Source organism: Vicia villosa, linkage group LG2 (assembly GCF_029867415.1).
Source record: "Vicia villosa cultivar HV-30 ecotype Madison, WI linkage group LG2, Vvil1.0, whole genome shotgun sequence".
Taxonomy (NCBI): domain Eukaryota; kingdom Viridiplantae; phylum Streptophyta; class Magnoliopsida; order Fabales; family Fabaceae; genus Vicia; species Vicia villosa.
In genome coordinates, this window is record NC_081181.1 from 44,231,080 (window position 1) to 44,252,639 (window position 21,560).

Consider the following 21,560-nt stretch of genomic DNA (forward strand, 5'->3'; position numbering starts at 1 on the left):
TGACCGCTCATGTGTCCCTCTTCACCACAATTAAAACACACAACTCCCTTGGACGCACAGTCGGATGATATATGTCCTACCCTTCCACACTTGAAACATTTCCTCGCGTCACTAAAGCAGACATCACTTTTGTGGCCAGGTTTACCACACTTAAAACATACAATCTTAGCAGGAGCATCTCCCCCACTAAACTTTGATCCATAATTCATCTTTTGCTTACCCTTCCCTCCATCATACGGCTTCCCACGATGCTGCGGACCTTTGTTCCTCTTTTCATTAATCACCTTATGATGAGCATTATTATCCTCATCATAAATCCTACAGCTGTCCACCAAATCTGGAAATACCCGAATCTTCTAATACCCTACTGCCTTCTTGATATCAGAACGCAACCCATTCTGGAACTTAATGCACTTAGAAAATTCTGCTCCCTCACCAACAAAGTGTGGATAGAATTTCACAAGTTCATTAAACATTGCCGCATATTCTGACATAGACATGCTGCCTTGAACCAACGCCAGAAACTCAGTCTCTTTCTTTCCACGGACATCCTCCGGGTAATACTTCCTCAAAAACTCCCTCTTGAACACCGTCCAGGAAATCTCTTCACCGGTTGCTTCTAACCTTGCCAAAGTCTCCAGCCACCAATCATCAGCCTCCACAGCTAACTGATGAGTGCCATACCTGACTTTCTGCTCTTGCGTGCAATCCATCACACGAAAGATCCTCTCCATCTCCTTCATCCAAGTCAAGGCTCCCTCGGGGTCATGCGTTCCTTTAAACACAGGAGGATTCTCCCTCTGGAAAGTCGCTAAACTCCGAGACCTTGCATTCTCATCCGTATGCATAGCTTCAGCCATAGCTTGCAATGCAGCAGCAATAGCAGCGTCATTACGTCCAGCCATTTCTAAACTTCACAATAACACCAAGAGAAGTAAGCCCAAAGAATAACACAAGAATGGTTAGACCAAACGACACGACACTTGGTCGGACAAGACCGACCCGCTCTGATACCACTAATGTAACACCCCAATTCTACCCAAGCATATAGGTACAAATATCAGAGTATAAAAATTAAATTCATAAAAACAATTAGGGTATTACACTTAAGTAACCTCATCACCAAACATAACATACTCGCAAAAGATGCGTAACACAATTAATCAAAGAGGAAAGATTCTCATAAACACTTGACAGTATTTATATATATATATATATATATATATATATATATATAATATGAATACATCCAAAGGATCAAATATACAACAAAAGGATCCTATAAGCATCATCTACAAAATAAGTGTTCGATCCCCCCTAGGTGTTACGTATCACGAGCGGACGACACCAAAACGGACGACTACTAAAAGAGCACCTACGCTTGTGGATCACCTGCACATTACCCACGAGTAGGTAACATTAAGGCAGAAGGGTGAGAATATAATTTATAATGAAAAGCATGATAAATATAGTAGTGCCAACAAGTATCATCAAGAATCATACAACAAGGTAATCCACTAAGTCAGCCACAATCAATATATAAGTAATGCGATAAATGAGTAAGAACATAATGGTAAGTACAGATGGAGATGAATGAGACTCGACTATGCATATGCATGTGGTACCAAATCCGGAGTAAACTCCTCCTTGTCATTATGACAAATACACCTCGCCGAGCATTATGCTGGGACTTCTTTCCCTCAGGAAAATACACCTTTGTCGAGCAGTAAGCTACGACTAACCGTCATCGAGCATTTAGCCCCCACTGATGACCTCTTGCCACTCGGGCAAATACACCTTTTTACCGAGCATTAAGCTCCCACTGGTAATAATTGCCAATTCAGGCCACCTGTTAATAGCATTTCGCCATTAACGTAATGAAATGTCATGCTGTGCATACAAACGACTCGATTACATAACAACAACAACAACAATAATATAACTCGGTCACATATCCACGTCACACTGGTTATATTAATCCACACGGATACATCACCAAAATTGCCACTCAGGCATTCATATTCACACAGCACACATATACCGTCAAAACATACTTGATTAGCAAATATCATTTCACAAAATACATTTATGAAAAATCATTCAACCACCAACACACTCCTCTTTATCATAAAGCATACTCAAGGGTTCCCATAATACTTCAAACGGCGCGTAGAAACGACCTACGGTTCAAAAGATACAACAAAACGAAGTTTGGAAAAACTATATTTCGCACAGTCCGCTTGAGCTCCGCTCAGCGGACCCAGACAGAAAATTATTAGACAAAAATGCAGAAACTCCGCTCAGCAGACTTTCACAGAGATTTTTCTGCAAAAGGACCTCCGCTCAGCGGACCCAGGCCGCCCAGCGGACCTGCGTAAACCTAGAAAAATCAGTTCTGCAACAGACCTGCAAAATCCCACCCAATCATCTCAAAACCTCAAATAAGCTTCCCTACACATCCTACACAATCCATACATGCCATATATTCATTCTAACAATCAATGATCCATGGTTCACTCACTAAATGTCAATAACCTAATAATTCCTTCATGAGCAAGAAAACATGGAGAAATGAAAAACAAACATGATCAATGAGGATATCTATCATCATACTACACATACACACCACAAAATCATGTTTATAACTTCAAAACTCACAAAACACCCAATCCACCATTGTTGGTCAAACTTAGAAAAGAGCAAGAACAAGAACAAAACAAAACAAAACAAAACAAAACTATAAGAATCATACAATCAAGATAAACTAGATTCACCCCCTTACCTTGGTTAGATTCTTGGCTCTAGCTTGGTTTGGATTTCTACAATTCTCTTCTTCTCTTTGTTTTTCTCTTCTTTTTCTTCTCTTCACAAGTTTTCTCTCTTTTCTCTCTAAAATATCTCCTTTTCTCTCTATAACTCTTTCTATTTCTCTACTTCTCATTTTCACCCACTCAACTCCCATAAATTCCAATTTTGGCCCAAATGTTACTAAACATTGATTCTAACCAATTAACACCCAAAACATAATAATTACACACATGGAAAGTAATAAGTAAAATATTAGCATAATTAATATTTACCGACTGACTCGACTCAAAAACGGTAAAATTTAGGAAAATGTAGCAAACATCACAATTAATCAGAAAAACACATTTACGGGCGTTACAATAATCATTGGAGTTTATCCACTTCTTAAAGTCATTCCAGATAACATCTATTGCTTCAGGACTCAATCCTTCAAAACATGCGTCCATCAAGAAACACAGACAATCCACAGTCTCATATTCAAAATGAAGTAATAATTCATTAAAGGGTGGTGGAAGTATGTGGGTTTTAATAAGGAGAGGATTAGAAAGGGTGGAGTAAGGATTGGGATTTTTGTTTGGAACAACAATGATTTTTCAGAATTTCTTCTTCAGAATTATGAAATGGTTCAGGATAATTGAGGTTGGTCAGGGTTTTTTTTTGCCTTTCATGGCGTTAAGGAACTTTGTGTCTGTATCAGAATCTTCTGATGCGATCACAGGTGCATCTGGGTTAGGTGAAGATGGGAGTTTTTGTGGTTTAGATGACAAATTAATTTTTTCTATTTAAAGGGTGTTTAGGAAACTGAGGAGGAGTTTCAGAAACAATTGTCCCAGAAACAGTAGGTGTTGGTTTAGGTAGAATGGTGGAGGAAGGGGTTTGGGTTGGTCAAAATAGTTGAAGTAGACGTAGTTAGGGTAGAAGAAGAAGGAGAAGAATTATTATTTTCATTAAGAATAAAAGACTTAGAAGGAAAGTCCTTACTTGAGTTAGACTTATGCTTACTTTTCTTCTTGGCATACCCAGAAGGCTCATCTTTAGTCATCTTTTTGAAAAAAATTATTTTCTTCTTATCAAAAGATGGATAAGGGTTGGCAGAGCTCTTCTTTGGAAACATAGAGACATTGTCTTGTGAATGAGGTTCAAAAAATCTTCCAAGATTATATGCAGGACAATCTGATATAGTTATTCTTCTGTTAGAGATAGATTCATCATCCAAATCATTCGGAAGAATAATATCTTCTGAAGTTACTTCCATTTTCCTTAAATTCCTTCCATTTAGAGGACTGCTAATCATGACATCTAGCTTCTGAGATAAATTTAATGCCTCAACTATATGACTTTTCTATGAGAATGTCTGTGATCAACCTTCCCATAGGAATCAAAAGTCTAATTCTGCGATTACCATCTCTGGTCTTCATGAGGTCTACACGTGAGATTAAGATCTAGGAAGCCATTGGATATTTTAATTGGTTTGAACTCGTTTTCACTATCAAATCGGTTTAAAGAAAAATGGTTCGATGTAGCATGCACAAATGGATAGCAAAACAGATTAGCCGACTGAACATGCACGTTTAACCCATACTTTTTTATGGGCAATCTAAATTTTTAGAACCACACTTTCTAATATATCCTTTCATTTTTTTCAGACGTATATGCTAACATAAAATTTTACAATTTTTAAATGAGAATTTCTTATTAGACCCCCTAGTCTTCTTGGTCACCCGCACTAAAAATCTCAAAATGTCCATTTATTTCGGAAATGCATCTTCGAAATCACTTTTTTCTGAAAAAAAGTTGATTTCGGAAGTGCATTTTCGAAAACACCTTTTTTTTTAAGAAAAAAAAGTGCTTTTGGAAATGCATCTCCGAAATAAAGGGGCATTTTGGGCTATTTCGGAAATGCACTTCCGAAATAATAATATTTTCCATCTCTATTACGGTGCTTGATGACCGTACCATCATCACCAATACATCACATAATCTTTAACTCTCATGCACTTCCATCGTCTAACCTTCACCATAAACTTCCTCCATATCAGCACAAATCCTTACACTTTATTCTCCATACTTCAACTCACCTTCAAAACTAATCCTCACCATAAACCCGTAGCATCTCAATAAACACATCTAAAACCTTCATGAATCAACCTTCATTTCACTACCACTGAATCAAATCTGCAGATCCTTTAACTTGCAAGCTTTACGAAATCCTTCAACAACTTCTTCAACCACTTGCAGTTTCACATCGCAAAACTGGTAACCTGTTGAGAGGTGGAAAACATTATTTCGGAAGTTTGTTTTCGAAACACCAAAAAATATTGTTTTCGGAGATGCATCTCCGAAAACACCCCCTATTTGATATTTTCGAAAGTGCACTTCCGAACTCTTGAAAAATTTAGAAAAAAATTTACTTCGAAAATATATTTCTAAAGTATGAGTATTTAAGAGTTTTCACTGGGGTCACCCTATAGGGAGGTCAGGAAAGAAATTTTTTTTTTTTTGAATTTTAAGTGTACGATCGCCAACGTCTACTCTTATTTTTTTTTTACCATGAGTTAAATTTTTTTATAGAAATGCCTGATCTCACTTGTCCAGTTTTTTAACGACTTTTTGTAGGGTGAACCTTGCCACCCTAAGGGTGTGTTTGGTTCGAGGTAAAGCGAGGGAAGGGGAGTGGAGGGAATATTTAAAATAAAATGTGTTTGGTTCAATTTTTAGGAGGGGAGAGGAGGGGAGGGGAGCAAAATCCCTCCAAATGACACTTTTTGCGTTCCCCCGAATCGGGGAGATTCGGAGGGGAGAGGAGGGGATCTGAGTTTTAATAATAATTAAATTAATATATTTACTAAAATATCCCCAGTTTTATTTTATTATTTTAAAAATATTATTTTCTTTCATGTTCCTACTTTTTTTTTTGTGATTTTTTCTCTATTGCTTCCATCAACTTATTATAATTATTCCTCAACTTCAAATTATTTTTTATATTTTTATTTAATAAAAATTATAATTACTATAATTTTTTTATTATAATTTATTTTATAATTCAAAAGTCAACGCATAATTTATTTTGTGTCGAGAGTTATAATACGAATCAAGTGTACTCAAGTTTTTAATATTATGCGATAAGTTATGACTTTTTAATCACTCAGTTATACAAATATTATTTCCAAGAAAATATTTATGAAATTTTTACAATTGAATATCATATCACTTATATAAAATTACAAAGATAAAAATGTAAATTATTATTAAAATTCCTCCCCTCCCCTCGTGAACCAAACATATTTTTAAACGAAATCCCTTCTCTCCCCTCCCCTCCCCTCGTTTGAACCAAACATATATATAATTACAAAAAATCCATCCCCTCCCCTTCCCTCCCCCTCATTTGAACCAAACAGACCCTAAGACTTGCTAGCAGTTTCTAGGTTTCTTTTTTCTTAAAACTTAAAGTTAAAAGACACACTCGATCATACTAGTATTAGTATAGCACTATAGCTCTTGCCCTGCCGCTACCGAGTCCGACGATTTCCCGTCGCACACCCCTCCTTCACTCAACTGCAGTCTACTCTGCAACAGTTCCGCCGGAATACACGAACCACATTAAACATCACTTTTAATTTTTTGAAATTCATTTCACTCATTTGCAGCAGGAAAAATCTCCAAAACAAAAAGAACTTCAGCGAAGAAGTCGCAACATTTAGCCTAGTAATGGAGTTTCCTCCTTCCTCCACCGCCACACCATCACACGACACCGTTTTCTACACCCTATACCCCGATTCACCCACCACCACCACCACCACCACAACCACCACTCTCCAATCCCTCCACCTCCAAATCCTCCAATCCATCTCCCCCTTCACCACCGACTACATCTGGCAACACCAGCCCTTCAACCTCTCTATCTCCCTTCCCCCAAACCCTACCTGTCAGTGCCCTTCCTCCTCAAACCTCCCTCACCTCCACGGCCACCTTCGCTACGGAGACAACCTCGACGATGAATGGTTCACCGTCTTCCTCCTCTTCCACATCTCCACCCACTTCCCTTCCCTTTCAATCCGCCTCTGGGACTCCGACGGCGAGTTTCTCCTCATTGAAGCCGCCTTCCATCTTCCTCGCTGGGTTAACCCTGAAACCTCTGATAATCGTATATTTCTCCGTAACGGCCATATCCACATCATCCCCCGTAGCAGTCTCCCTAATCCCTCCCTAATTGATTCACTTAACTTCCTATCCACCTCCGACTCCGAATCGCGCGTCTCTGAGCCTGTTCAGACCGCTATTATGAACCGGATTAAGGATTACCCTAATCAAGCAAGGAAAAACATGCATAATGTTAGAGCTAGAGTTCCGGTGTCGGTTGCGAAGGTTCTTAAGCATGAGCCGTGCTTGATTTCTTTGGCAGTGGAGGGATTCTACGACAGGGACATTGATGCAATGAAATTCGCGGCGAAGTTGGAGAAATTCTTGGAGAAAGGGAGAGGGGAAGAGTTGGTTTGTGTTTCTGTGAAAATGTCGAGGGCTATGTATGCACAGCTTGTTCAGCAAACTTTTCGGGCTCCAAAGGTTTATTCGGAGCTCCCGAGTCGAGACAAGAGGGAGGAGTTTGCGGAGGCGGAGTTGGGGTTGAAGATTACTTGTGGGATGGAAATGATGTATCAGCAACGGAAGCGTGATGGGGTTGAAGGGAAGGGTTCTACTTGGGAAGCGTTTATGCAGAGTTTGGAGAAAAGTGGTTACTTTCAAGGGCTGCTTCCGGGTTCTAGTGAGTATCAGAGGTTGATGCAGAATGCTCAAGAGTATTATAGAAACACTTCTCTACACTCCAAGGCCAGGTTAGTGAGCTGATCTTTCTTCACTCACATGCATGATTTACCATTTATATTGACTCATTTGTACCGGTTAGAATATGAAATAATATAGAACCAATAGATACTAGTAAAACTCCTTGGATTTACCATTAGTCTTAATGTTGAAGATGCTCATTGTGGTTGGAATTGGAAGATAGACGTTGATTCTAATCAAGTCTTGCTTTTAAGTTGGATTATCTTTATAATATTATTTGTTTTTAGCTCACGAGTTTACTTGGATTTTGTTATCCTTACTAAGGTGAGAAATATTTATTTGGTTAAAAATGACTTGGTGAGAGATTCAGTTAGAATGGATGGACAGCGTTCTTTGTTGTTTTTGTTTATGTTATTATTTCGTTTGAATGAGGCGTTAAGGAATATTATACTTGTGTTGTAATAGAATGATACAAGGAGAAGTATTCGGATGAGAGTGTCATATGGTCTGTGGCTCCTCAATCCAAAGGAAAATAGAAAGTATATTCAAGACATTAAACCCTAATGGAATTGGTAGCATATCTGAATACGCCGAAGTACAAATACCCATTTGTTTCCCCATGCTATTGAGGAATACCGTCATTCTTTCAGTCAAGGCTATTTAATCCCGAATTGCTTGAAGATTATGCTTTGCACTCGGTAGCATCCTATAAGAACATAGTGATTACAATGATAATAAATGAGCAAATGCATTTTAAAAGGGATCAACTAAGCTTGCAGTATTTCTTAAGATTCATTGAAACTAATCTACTTGCTAAACAATTAACCTAAGATACTCGGGAAGTGGAGTCTTAATATGTTTTAATTTCCAACAGTGGACTTTTGTTATTTTATCATTGCTATTTGCTAAATTGAAAATTTGTTGCAGTGACTTGATGAGTGCTCCTGTTAGACGCATAGATGAAATTCTTGCTTTACCATATTCGGTGGACGAATTTAAAGGTCAGGAGGTTCCTCCATCTGATCCTGATTATTGGCTTTACAACGGAGAGGAAGAGTTAAATTCTGCTCTTAATGAAAGACAAAAGGAGATGGAACTTTTTGACTTAAAACACAAAAATAAAGGGAAAGGAAAAAAGGGTCAAGATAATGGTTCAAATGCTGATGAGTTTAATCCTGGTGATGTAGCAAAACTTATGCGAGCATTTGTTGACAAGGTGTCAAGTTTTGAGGGTGCTGAAGCTCCTGAAGACAGGTCAGTTTCACTGCATACATGTTCATTCAAGTATTACATATTTGATATGCATGCTTAGGAATATTAAATATTTTCTGTTAGAGAATTTGGGTCACGAAAGGTTTATTTTTCCATAATGTTTGGCCATTAGCATGTATTAAGTTCCACACATTTATCATGATTCAAGTCGTTATCTCTAACCTTTTGGTTAATACCGAGATTTGGACAAGTCAACTTGTCCAGTTTGGGTGAGATTAAATTTCAGATTATATAGACTTATCTACTGCAGTAACCAGTAAGTACTAATGAAGTATTGTGCGAAATTAATTACTGTTAATTTGATATAACAGCATGTTTGTGTGACTAGGAATATGGATTATTATAACAATATAATGTATGAGTGGAGAGATGATAAGGGAGTCTATCATGGGTGAGCTCGTTAAATTAAATATATGGGACTGGGGAAGTCTAAGGTGAAGGGGTGTAAAGGGTTCTGTTGGTAGGGACATTGCAGCCCCTCAAAATGTTGCTTATTAAGTCCTTTTTAATTTATTCTCTATTATGTTTGTCATTTCCTTGTGTGAGTCACTGGACATCTTCCACTTTTCATTTTTCATCCAACAAAAGTGGGATTAAGTGTTTTTTTTTTAATTGCTAAATCAATAAAATCTAATTTTTCTATCCAAACTAAATTACAGATTTTCTAACAATAACATCACTAGTACCATTTTGGTTTTACTATATTACGTCATTATGATGATATCTATTTATCTTGGATACTTGTGAAGGAATAAGGAAGTGGACCTTGATGCGGATCAATTTTTCAAAGAGATGGAATCAGTAATGAATTGTTCAGGTGAAGCTGCCAACAGTAATATCGAAGAAGGATCATCATCTGACCTGGACTTTGGTAAGATTTTCATTTATGTGTTTACTTTGTACTCTTCAATAGTTATATCGAAACTTTTTATCTAATTATTGTGAAATTTTACTTAAATAGATCATCTCTTACTTGCTTTAGTTAAACTCATCTTTGATTCTGCCAATGGATTATTGGTAAAAGAGTTGTGTTACAAACACATTAACACATTTATGTTTTTGTGATATGTCATTCATGCATGCACACTTGGGTTCACATCTTTCCAGTTTGACCTTCCATTTGGTTTAAAGTTGGACATTGGTTATCTCCTCAAGTTTGTTATTGAGCAATGTAACATAGACCAATAAAATTTCTTACTACTAGTTTGTGACACTGAGCTGTATGAAATATTGCTAACCGTAACCGGTACCTAGGTTTGAGTATGCATATAATTAGTTGATTACTGGAATTCAATCAAATAAATGATTATGTGATCAGTATTGTGTCTTCCTCACATCTTAGTATCTCTTTTGGGCTCTGATAGTTTTATTGATGCTTATATAGATGACTCTGACGAGGATGAAGGGGTTGAATCTGCTGAGGAGAATGATGATGAAGAGGATTCTTTCACACAGGCTTATTCTAATGCTATGGATGAACAACTAAAGCCAACAACCCTTCCGAAAACTTTTGTCGGTGTTGATAAAATAATTCCAAAGAAGGATGAGGTATTTTGTTTGGGTTTGCACGAGTAAAGAATGTTCTAATTCTAAATGTTAATGTTTATGGATGGTTAAATGACATCAAACATTCAAACCCCACAAAGGTCAATTGGAAGGGGGAAAAAAATAATTTGTGTCATAAATATGCAAAGATATTTCATTTTGGCCATTTGTTTTAACATGAATTCACTATCTGCCTCTTGTTGCTACATTTTATCATTGTACAATAATTAAGGAATAAGTTTATGAGGGAAAAGGTGTGCGCAACCTGCGGGTAGTCCAGTTTCTATTTTCTTAGCAAACTTTGGTCAGTACTGTTATATGACTGATTCTTTTAAAAAAAATTATTTTCAGGGAACATCACATGCTGCAGAAGATATGGATGAGGACTTTTCTCCTATAGATGTGGATGTAAATTTAGTACAAAGCCTTCTTGATTCCTTTTCTTCCCAACAAGGGCTTCCTGGTCCTGCATCCAATTTGCTTGGCCTCCTGGGGGTGCAGTTCCCACAAGATGCAAAGAAGGGAAAGTGAGGCTATGTTACTAGAATTTTTGCCGAGGTTTCTAAAGTTGATACATTCTCAAACGAGGTAGTCTCCAGGTAAAGAGATGTTGTGTAACCTGTTAGCGAGGATCTTTTTTCTCCAGATCACCTAGTCAGCAGAGAGCGTATGAGAATGACTAATCTTGAGGTTGAATTGCAGGAGGTGTTGGTGCTCGATTTGTTAACAGTTTATTTCCTTACCTTGTTTCATGTAAAACAAGGGATCCAATATATATAGCAAGTTATTTGACTGTATGTATTACAAGTGGCAAGAGAGGCTTAGTAAATTAGGAAATAGGATAACCTTATATTTCAAGTATATGTGAATCAGAAGAAATGGTAATTATTTTCATTATTACACACAATTTGGGTTATGGTCCAAATGAATTAAACCCTACTGAAGGGGTATCTGCCATGTACTGCTAGTGTTTACTTGCAAGATCATTATTTCTAGGTTAAATTTTATATTATTAATTAGTTTTAGGCTTCAGCAAGTTTTACAACGAATGCTAATTAGATTGAGCTGCAAATAACCATGCAACCATCAATGCAGTTGTTTAAAATGATAAGGTTTGTTAACTAATTGTTTATATTATGAAATGACATGTGGATCATTCTAAGAGGCATTCAAATGAATTGTTATTATGTATGGTATCTATATAAAATATTTTCCTTAACCCCCCCTAAAATAAAAGTTTATCTACTCTTAATTACGATCATTGAATGTGATTTCATATTTTAGAGTAATGAAAATTAAGTATAAGTTGCTGGCTCAATCAAATTTCAGCCATTTTACAAGGATCACAAATGGTAGTTTAAAGTTTTAGAGGAATAAAAACCAAATAATGCATTTTGCTATACTTCCTGCTTACAGTTATAGACAAGTAAATAAAGGGAAAATCAATCTCTTCCTTTAGGGTCAAGTTCTCAATCCACTATCCAATGAAATTGATACAAATAATTCTCAAAAAGAGATGAATCATCAAACAAACAAATAGGAAACTAAGAAAATATTTTACACATTACTCTAATCCCTGGCAGATTTGAGCTTCTTGTTCATTCCAGGGGACATGCAGGAGAAAATGGACTGTTTCTTTGGTTTCACGCCAAAGATAAATGACCTGAGAGGAACCCTTGCCCGACTTTCTGACTGACTTAGTTGTCCACTTTCTTCTCTCTTTGAAGCTGATAATTCAAACCGCTCATTCAACTTCACAAGTGCCTTTTCAACTTCAAGTTGAAGTGATGTTACAATATCTAGACCTGCCTGAAGTTCATCAGCAACCTTATTGTTTTCCTGTTTCATGTTCAAAACCTCACCTTGGAACTTGGCTGCCTGATAGCTTGTGAATCTGAAATCCTCGTCTTCAGCACTGGCTTTCAATGCATCTGTTATCTCCTCTTGGATGACACACAAAGACGAGAATCTACATTGTAGTTCTTCTTTCAGCAATGCGCTTTTCTCCAACCAGACTGTTATATCAGTTTGAATCTCTGTCAGGTGTTTGTAAATCGGCCGCGCATCTGATTTTAGACTATGCTTTAAGCTACTGCTACCTTCTGAAGACTTTCCTTTTTTCTCAAGTTTTGATACCTCGATTTGCAAATCATTGATAGTGGTTTCAAACCTTTGTATCTCAGCATAAGTTGTACTGAATTTTAACCAGAAAGTTAAGTTCTCCTCTAGAACTTCATCCATATTCGACCGGAATTTCTCTTCAATAGCTGATGTAGATTCAGGTTGATCAATTATTAGAAGTTTCTCAATGTCATGTTCTTCTTGTTGTAGAATCGAAACTGAGTCAGTCATGTCCTCATTTCCCTCCAAGGTTGTTTGCAAAAGACTGAGTTTCCGATGTAAAATTCTTATTTCTTGATCTTTCATTGAATTTGATGTCTTCAGTTCATGCAACTGCGATTGCAAACTAGAATCCTCGCGTTTGTCTTGTTTTTTGTTCTCTATTTCAACGAGCTTCTTCTTCACTTCTTTGTAATTCCGAAGAGTATTAGTGTACTCAGTTAGAAGAGCTTTTTCTCTATCATGCATTCCATTCAAAAACATTTGTCTCCAATCAGGTTCATCCTCTGGTGCTGTTGCATGCTCTTTATGATCAACTCCAATAGTATTCCTGGTTTTCGTTGAACTATGTTCAGCATCATTTTCTTGCAGTTTCTCAAAATTCTCTGAAGAATGATTTTCTGTAGTTGCAATTGTACTCACAGCCACTGTTTCTTTTTCATGGTCTTTTTGATCATCTCCAAGAGTATTCTCTGCCTTAGTTGAACCTTGCTCAGGATTATTTTCTTGCAGTTTATCAAAACTCTCCGAAGAATGATTTTCAGTTGTTGGAGTTGTACTCATAGCTTCTGTATCTTTTCCATGCTCTTTCTGATCAACTCCAAGAGTATTCTCTGTCGTAGTTGAACCTTTTTCAGCATCATTTTCTTGCAGTTTCTCCAAACTCTCCGAAGAATGATTCTCTGTAGTTGTAATTGTACTCACAGCTATTGTTTCTTTTCCATTACTATCTTCAGGATTAAGAGTCTTCTCTTGTTCTTTTAACTCTTTTGGAGATCTGTTTTCCACTGAAGTCCCTCCTTCAGTTTCTAAGATATTATTTTCTGTGTTTATGCCATTTTGTGGTGCATCAGTTACCTCGATCTTGTTATCTGATGTTACCGTATCTTTTAACAAATCAGTATGTTCCGTTTCCGACTTCTCTACATCATTCAGTAAGACATTGTCTTCATGATTCAATGGAACTTCCCCTTCAGGTTCATGTTTTGATTCATTTTGGTCTAATGAATTCTCTTGTGTCTTTGACGAATCTGTTACCTTAACCTCCTCACTTGGCTGCAAATTTTGGACTTCTACTGAGAGGCGATCGATACTAGAATGTGCATCGGTGAAATGAGTCCGGAGATTGCTATTCTGATCTTCAACAGTTTGGTTTAGATCTTGAACCGCAAGCATCTTCTGTTCCATTTCTCTCAGCTGATCGTTGAGTTTATTTTTATCTTTGATCAGACCCTCCTTATCATCTTCCAGCGTTCCAACATGGCCTTGAAGTTCATCGGTTTCGGTTCTCAATCTATTCACTAGGGCAGTTTGAGATGAAACTGAAGTTTCCAAGCTATTCACTTTGTTCACAAGCTCATCAATCTTCTCCGCGATTTCTGTTGCAGCCAGAGACGAATGGGAGCTAGCCTCAAAGTGCACCTTAACAGTTTCCTGTAGTGACTGCAAATCATGTATCTGTTGCGTCAATTCTCCCTCTTCTTTTTCCAAGTCCTTTCGCTCCGTTACACTTTTTACATCTCTTTTCACCCCCGGATCTTTCGATTCGCTCTGATCATATTCAAACTCATTCATGAGCGAGGCTAATTTCGCCTTAACGTCCTTTATTCTTCCGGATTCAACTTTGGTTTCATCAACTGATCTTTCCTGTTTCACTTCCAACTGTTCTAATGTCTCTTGGCATGATTTAAGAGCAGCTTCAGCCATCAATCGACGCGCTTCATCGTCTTCAATAACAATACCTTCTCCGATCTCATCTTGCAGAACAGAAACTTTCTCTTGTAACTCCTTGATCTTCTCTTCTGATTCCCAGTACCTAGCGATGGCATTATCGTACGAGCTTTTGACAAACTCCTTCACAGTTTGCAGAGATAAAATCTGTTTCTGCAGCTTGTCAACCTCTTCAAGCGCCTCCTTTCTGCTTAATCCAGATTTCGGAACTTTAGAAGCAACCAACGGCGTCGTAGTCTTTTTTAGATTAAGTTTCTTATTGGCTGCTGCCGCTGCTGTTATCACGCTTTTTAAATCTCTAAGAGGAGGCTTTGGAACATTTGTTTTGGTCCCTTGATCCGGCGCCGTTTTTTTCGGAGTCTTCGGCGATCCATTCTCCTCATCTTCATCCATATACGGAACTCGATCCGGAAAAACAGAAGCAATTGTATTGTTCGCATTCTGCAACTCTGTCGATATATGATCATACCGTTCCGCTAAAGCTCGGTAAGCCTTGTATGTTTCTTCGACAAAACTTATCAGCTCCGGTCTCTTTTTGTAATACATTTCTGCTCTCTTCGCAAACGAGTCTCCATCTTCCTCTATGAGTTTTATAGCATTCTTTACCTTTTCCTCCATATCTGCATTTTATATACAAAACAGTTAAACCTATATGTTACCAAATCATATCTAATTCCATAAACCTCTATGTTATTATATAACGTTAAAACCAAAGTATGAGCATGCAATGATGAACATGAACCTTGAAGGTTTTGCTCCATCCATTTTGATTGTTTTGTTCTGATGTGACTAGCCCACCACCATGAATATGCATTGCTTGCTGCTCTCTGCAACATTTTTTCAATGTTATGTTTGGTTTTTCCTTGGTCAATGATGATATTGAGATCTTATGATGTTAACTATAACGCGTGAGAATCAAAAACATGCAAAGCGTGTTTCTTTTTTACTCTATCTATGGAAAGATAGGGAAGAGAAGACATGGAAACCATGATGCAAAGGACCAAGAGAAGAAAATATAAAAAAAATAATGAAGAATTAAAGAGAAGAAAAAAAAAAGATTTTCAATGAAACATCGTGAAAGACATCGAGAAAGAGAGAGAAAACGTGTAAAAGATGTTGTTGTGGTAATTATGAGATGATGGAGGGGAGCAAAGTTCGCATGAATTTTATGTCCAAAAGTATTTTCCTCTAGAAAAAACCGTGACAGTGAAAATAAATAAAAAAGTTAAATATTATAAAATATAGCAACAAAAAAGAAGTTTGGTTGCATGGCATGTGTTGTTCCAGCTTTGCCAGTTCACCTCCCTCTTTTGCTTTTTGAATCCACAAAAGCCTGTAGCGTGAAGGGGTGGTGGCCAACTTTTCTCACAGAAAGTTAGCAGCATTTGTATAACAAAGTTTTTACTAAAGTTTGAGGAATAGACATAAATAGGAAAACTTGTATTGTTTGTATTTGGACTTTCGACGTTTTCTATGTTATAGTGTTTGTTTTTTTGACGGGTTATACTCATAGAGTGTTTGTTGTCACGTTTGAATCACGTCTTAGAGTAAAAAAATTTCCATCAAAAAATAAAATGATTCAATATATTTGTGGTATTTTTAAATATTTACACATTTATTTTAGTTTTTTTTTTAATTTTTGTGAATAGTAATGTAAAGTAAGTATTTTCGTCCACAATATTAATTTTTTCAATCAAATTCAACAAGTGGAAGGCAAGTCAGCTCAACATTTCTTTAACGACTTGTTGATATAAACGAATGTTATTTGAACTAAGAATCTTTACTATGAAAAAAAATTAAAGATGAAAACAAGGTTTTTGCAAAGTAAAAATAAAATTTTTCCACACAAATTTTGAATTTAGGATTGAAAATCCAATTCACCAACCTTAGAAACAAAATTGACCGCTTCAAACCCTAGAATCTTAAGTTTCTTATTAAGAATGAAAAATCTTAAGCAAGAAGATATGACGTTATAGTGGAAGCAACTTGTATTTTATTGTTTTTAGAGAAATATTAAAAGTGGCGGTTTTTTAAAGTTGGCGAAGACATTGAAAGTTACACACACCATGATTCTTTAACATAAAATATTAATTTTTAATAACAGTTGATCATCACGTGCTTATCTTTTCTATATTGAACTAACATAATTGTATTGGATTGTATTAATGTTTATTGTATCGTATTTTTATACGAGATGCATATTTAAATTATATTGTATACATATTGCATCGTATTGTGCAAGCCAATGTTAAATGAATGATATTGGATATGTATTTAACTGTATTGAGTGTGTGTGGATATGTATGTGTATGAAGTTGAATTATAGTGTATGCATTCGTTTGTCTGTAATTATGTGTATGAAGTGGAACTATATTGTATGCTTATGAAGTTGAATTATATTGTCGGTGTGATCTACTATGTATCTAGTCATGGTATTTATATTGTATATTTTCTTTAATTTGCAACACATAGGTCTATTTAAGGTTATTTTTATATTAATTGTTATTTTGTCATAGATTGAAAAATAAGGTATGAAAATGGTTAGTTGTATGCAAGTTATGGTCAAGATTATGATTTTAGGTCCTATTTAGAAGTTCGTGACATATTTAAGAGAATCGATTTTAAGTTTCAAGAAGATGTAGTAAGACAATGATGGAAACATAAGAGTGGATCTTTGGATGAAGACCTCAAGTCATTCACAAATGATGGTGAAGCAACTTGTTGATATATGTAAATATATGGTGTTAAGAGTATTTGTATATAGAATAGTTCCACATCGACTATATTATGTAATTAGATGTAATCTCTCTATATATAATAAAGTCTCCGTAGTGTTTTACAAGACACACGGTTTTATTCAAATGCCTATTAGTCTTTCATATCTTAACATGGTATCTAGAGTCTACTAAGAGGAAATTCTTCACCGTGTTTTACCCGGTTGACCTACTGTCTTTCTGTGAGAAATTTTTTCTGCAAACCGTGTCATCTTTCCGGTTTGCCCAGCTTTTTCTGGCAACTACCTCATTACTGATCAGCGCCGCCGTCATTGTTCATCGCTTTAGTACTGTTCACGGTCGCGGTATTGTTCACGAAACTTTTTTTCCCCTTTCCACTCGATTTTGTCCCCTGATCACAAATTCGGTCTCTGTTTTTTCTTCCGACTCGCGGAAATCTTACCTCCATTTCAAACAACCCCGTTCTTGTTAAGTTGAAGTTATGGGAGACGCTGATTCTGTCTCGTTCACTAAAGTTCCGCTGATCCCATGTGAAAAACTAACAGGATTAGCCAACTAAAATATACAGGCTCGTGTTCTCGATATGTGGTTTTGCTGTCAGGGATATGAAGAGCACCTAACCACAAAATTGATTGTTGTTGCAGCTGACAAAATCGCTAAATGGAAGAAAATGAATGCCTCTCTGTGTACCGTGTTGTGGTTTTTCTTAGCACCTAACCTCCAAGCGCAGTACCAAGCCTTCTCCACTTGTAATGAGGTATGGGAAAAGGCCAAGAAAGTCTTTTCCAACGAAATTCACTCTCTATACAGTGTCATTCACAAACTCAACACACTGAAGTTAGAAAATATGGATGTGCAAGCTTATCTAAGTAAGCTTGATGTCTTGAAAGCAAGTTACACAACCCTCATGCCTTACGCAAAAGATGCAACAACTCATGTCGAACAGCAGAGTAAATATTTCATGGTCATGGCACTTAAAGGTCTACCATCAGAACTCGAATCCGTTCGTAACCAGATTTTATCAGGTACTACTGTTCCTAACTATGATACAGTTAGTGAACAACTGTTGCGCTTGGCTACACCTCATGTGTTAGGCCAGGTTTCTCCTCCATCTATTGCTGCTCCAACACCAGGTGACACTGCTGCCTTGCATCACTTGGAAACAATCAAAATCACCTTTGAGGAGGGTCATCCAACTCCAAACCTCGTCCCAAGTATGACCATTGTAATTGTCTTGGGCGTACTATCGACCGTTGCTGGAAGCTGCATAGCATACCTCCACGCCAGGTAAATGCAGCTCAAATTGATTATCCAGATACTATGCAGACTTCACCTTCACTTCAAAATCCTACGCCAAGGTACGACAATTTTATCAGGTGGTGTAAGACTAATCAGAAATATGGTTCCACGGCTTCGGTTGCGCGCACTGGTAATTCATCTATTTCTTCTCTCAATCATCTCCTCTTGGTCCTTGAGTCCTCGATTCTGGTGCGTCTAATCATGTTACCGGTTATAAAGGTCTTTTTCTCTTCCCTCTCTACATCTGGTTTCTTACCTAGTATAACTACCGCAAATGGTTCTCAAACCCAATCCTAAGGGTTTCTTACTATTCAAATCCTACCGTCTCTCTCTATTACTTTTGTCCTATATGTACCTAATTGTCTGTTTAATTTACTTTCAGTCAGTCGGTTAACTCGTGCCCTTAATTGTTCAATCACCTTTACTAATAGTATTGTTACTTTACAGGATCGGAGTTCGCGACAGAAGATTGGCGTCAGATGTGAGTCTCATGGCCTCTACTACGTCTCTGCGTCATCTACCACATGCTCTGCCATATATTCTCAACTCATTATACATGCGCAGTTAGGTCATCCAAGTCTTCCCAAGCTCCAAAAGATGGTGTCCAGTTTATCTAAATTATCTAGTTTACATTGTGAGTCTTGTTAGTTAGGGAAACATACCCGTAGTCACTTTCCCAACCTTGTCAATAAACGGGCTACATCCCCTTTTGCTTTAGTTCATTCCGATGTTTGGAGTCCTTCGCGTACTGAGTCTACCTTTGGTTCTAGGTATTTTGTCGCTTTTATTGATGATTTTTCACGTTGCACGTGGCTATTTTTAATGAAGAACAAATCATAATTGTTTTCTATTTTTGAAATTTTTTATCAAGAAATAAGAACCCAATTTGGCTTGTCTATCCGTACCTTAAGAAAAGACAATGCACGCGAATATTTATCCCAAAAATTTCAAATTTTTATATTATCTTATGGTATTATGCACCAAACATCTTGTCCTCACACACCCCAACAAAATGGGGTAGCCGAACATACAAATTGACATCTCGTAGAAACCAATCGGACCCTACTTCTCCATGGTAATGTTCCTCTCCGGTTTTGGGGGGATGCGGTGCTCACAACATGTTACCTCATTAATCGCATTCCCTCATCTGCCCTTAATAATAAAATCCCTCACTCAATCCTGTTTCCAAACTCTTCTCTTCACCCAATTCCTCCTCGAGTTTTCGGGTCTACATGTTTTGTACAAAATCTCTCCCCTAGTCTTGATAAACTACCAGCTCGATCACTAAAGTGTGTCTTTATTAGTTATCATCGATCCCAAATGGGTTATCGTTGCTACTCACATACTCTACAATGATACCTCGTATCATCCGATGTTACCTTCTTTAAGTATGTTCCATAATTCGAGTCTAGCCAAGTAACTCTGAAATCCCTTCAGGAAAGTACTCCTACAACTCTTTCGGAAGTTCCATTTCCCATTATCCCCCACCATTCTAGCTTTACGGTTGACCCTCCCACTACCCGCTCATTTCAAAAATATCAGTGTCGCCAACCCACTTCTGTCGTACCTATTCCTGAGGCAGTACATGTCCCTGAGGTCATTGCAGACTCTCCTCCAACGCCATCGCCATCACCAGATCCGATCTCGCAACCTGAGTCTGATCTTTCGATTACTCTTCGTAAAGGTTTACGTCAAACACGAAATCCTTCTCCACATTATATTGATTTATGTTATCATCGTCTTTCCCCTTTGCAGTATACTTGTTTGTCTTCTTTGTCTTCTATTTCTATTCCTAACACTCTAGGTGAAGCATTATCTCACCCTGAGTGGAGGCAAGCAATGATTGACGAAATGTGTGCTCTTCAAAGCAGTGGTACTTGGTAACTAGTTCCTCTTGTAACACCCCAAATCTACCCGATAATTTATACAGAAAATCAGAGTATAAAATTCCAGAAAACAATACACATTTGGGATATCACATATTCGTCATTCAAAACATTTGCGGCTTACCTGCCTTCACATAGATACATAGCACTTAAACAAAAGTGGACAAGTTATAACATTAATTTAATCCTAAAAAGGAAAACACTTCATCAAATAAATTACTTCGCAGCGGAATCATCAAACTTCATAAATATTCATACCAAGTCGTAGCATCTTTGCACGGTAATTTTAAGTTAAAATTTAAATCAAAACTAAATAAAATTTAGCAATTAAAACAATAATAAAAAAAACAATCGTTTTTCCCCCCGAGTGCTACGTATCAGAGCGACAACTGACTCAACTCGCGGCAGCTAATCTTCACTCACTAGCGTCACCTGCACGTTACCAATATAAAGGCAACGGCGAAAACAATCAAAGGGTGAGATATCAAACAATATAAATAAAGTCATGATAAAAAGTATAATACGGTTCAAGTTATAATATATATCTCAAGTCTCAATTTCAATCAACCAATTCAAAATCACAATCACATAATCACATACAACGTCGCAACAAAACAAATGAATGAGACACGACAAATGCATCATGCATGTGGTACCTAGGGCTTCAGCCTCCATCGCCAATTGCCAGATAATAGAGGCATTAAAACAGGCATAAGCCTTCGTCGATGTTTTGCCAATCCTGGCCGTCGCTACAACATGCAATTCATGAGACACTATGAAATGCAACAACCACACTCAATCACAAATAACGTCGCATAAGGCATTCACCAACATCACCAAAATATATCAATCATTATTTATAATTACTCGTCACTTGAATTTCCTACAACGTCACAAAATTCGCAATATCTCAATATATGCAACACATCACAACATCGCAATATCACAACAGCCAATCAACGACAATAATTCAACCACAACAAATCAACCCAATTAATTCACACAAACATCGCAATACATCACAAGGAAAATAGCGGTTAACGGTATATCCCCGAAATGGTCCCTCCTAGAGTATTTAATCGATATCATCTTTTCTTCTACTAAAAATAGTCCAAGGTAGTTCTTCTGCTATTAAATGCATTTCCTATCAACTTCCAATTAT

The 21,560-nt window shown here is 37.1% G+C and overlaps 2 protein-coding genes across 2 annotated transcripts; one reads left to right on the top strand and one right to left on the bottom strand.

Moving 5' to 3' along the window:
• Positions 1 to 6,269: 6,269 nt before the first annotated feature.
• LOC131650305 (protein ecdysoneless homolog) lies at positions 6,270 to 11,419 on the top strand. Its single transcript, XM_058920017.1, has 5 exons — positions 6,270 to 7,640; positions 8,518 to 8,844; positions 9,612 to 9,733; positions 10,247 to 10,410; positions 10,759 to 11,419. The coding sequence occupies exons 1-5, from the start codon at positions 6,517 to 6,519 to the stop codon at positions 10,936 to 10,938; spliced, it is 1,917 nt and encodes a 638-aa protein (XP_058776000.1). The 5' UTR covers positions 6,270 to 6,516; the 3' UTR covers positions 10,939 to 11,419.
• Positions 11,420 to 11,839: 420 nt separating this feature from the next.
• LOC131650304 (kinase-interacting protein 1-like) lies at positions 11,840 to 15,784 on the bottom strand. Its single transcript, XM_058920016.1, has 2 exons — positions 15,221 to 15,784; positions 11,840 to 15,098 (listed from the first exon to the last, which is right to left on the bottom strand). Exons 1-2 carry the CDS (start codon positions 15,312 to 15,314, stop codon positions 11,977 to 11,979), a joined length of 3,216 nt encoding a protein of 1,071 aa, XP_058775999.1. The 5' UTR covers positions 15,315 to 15,784; the 3' UTR covers positions 11,840 to 11,976.
• Positions 15,785 to 21,560: the final 5,776 nt, after the last annotated feature.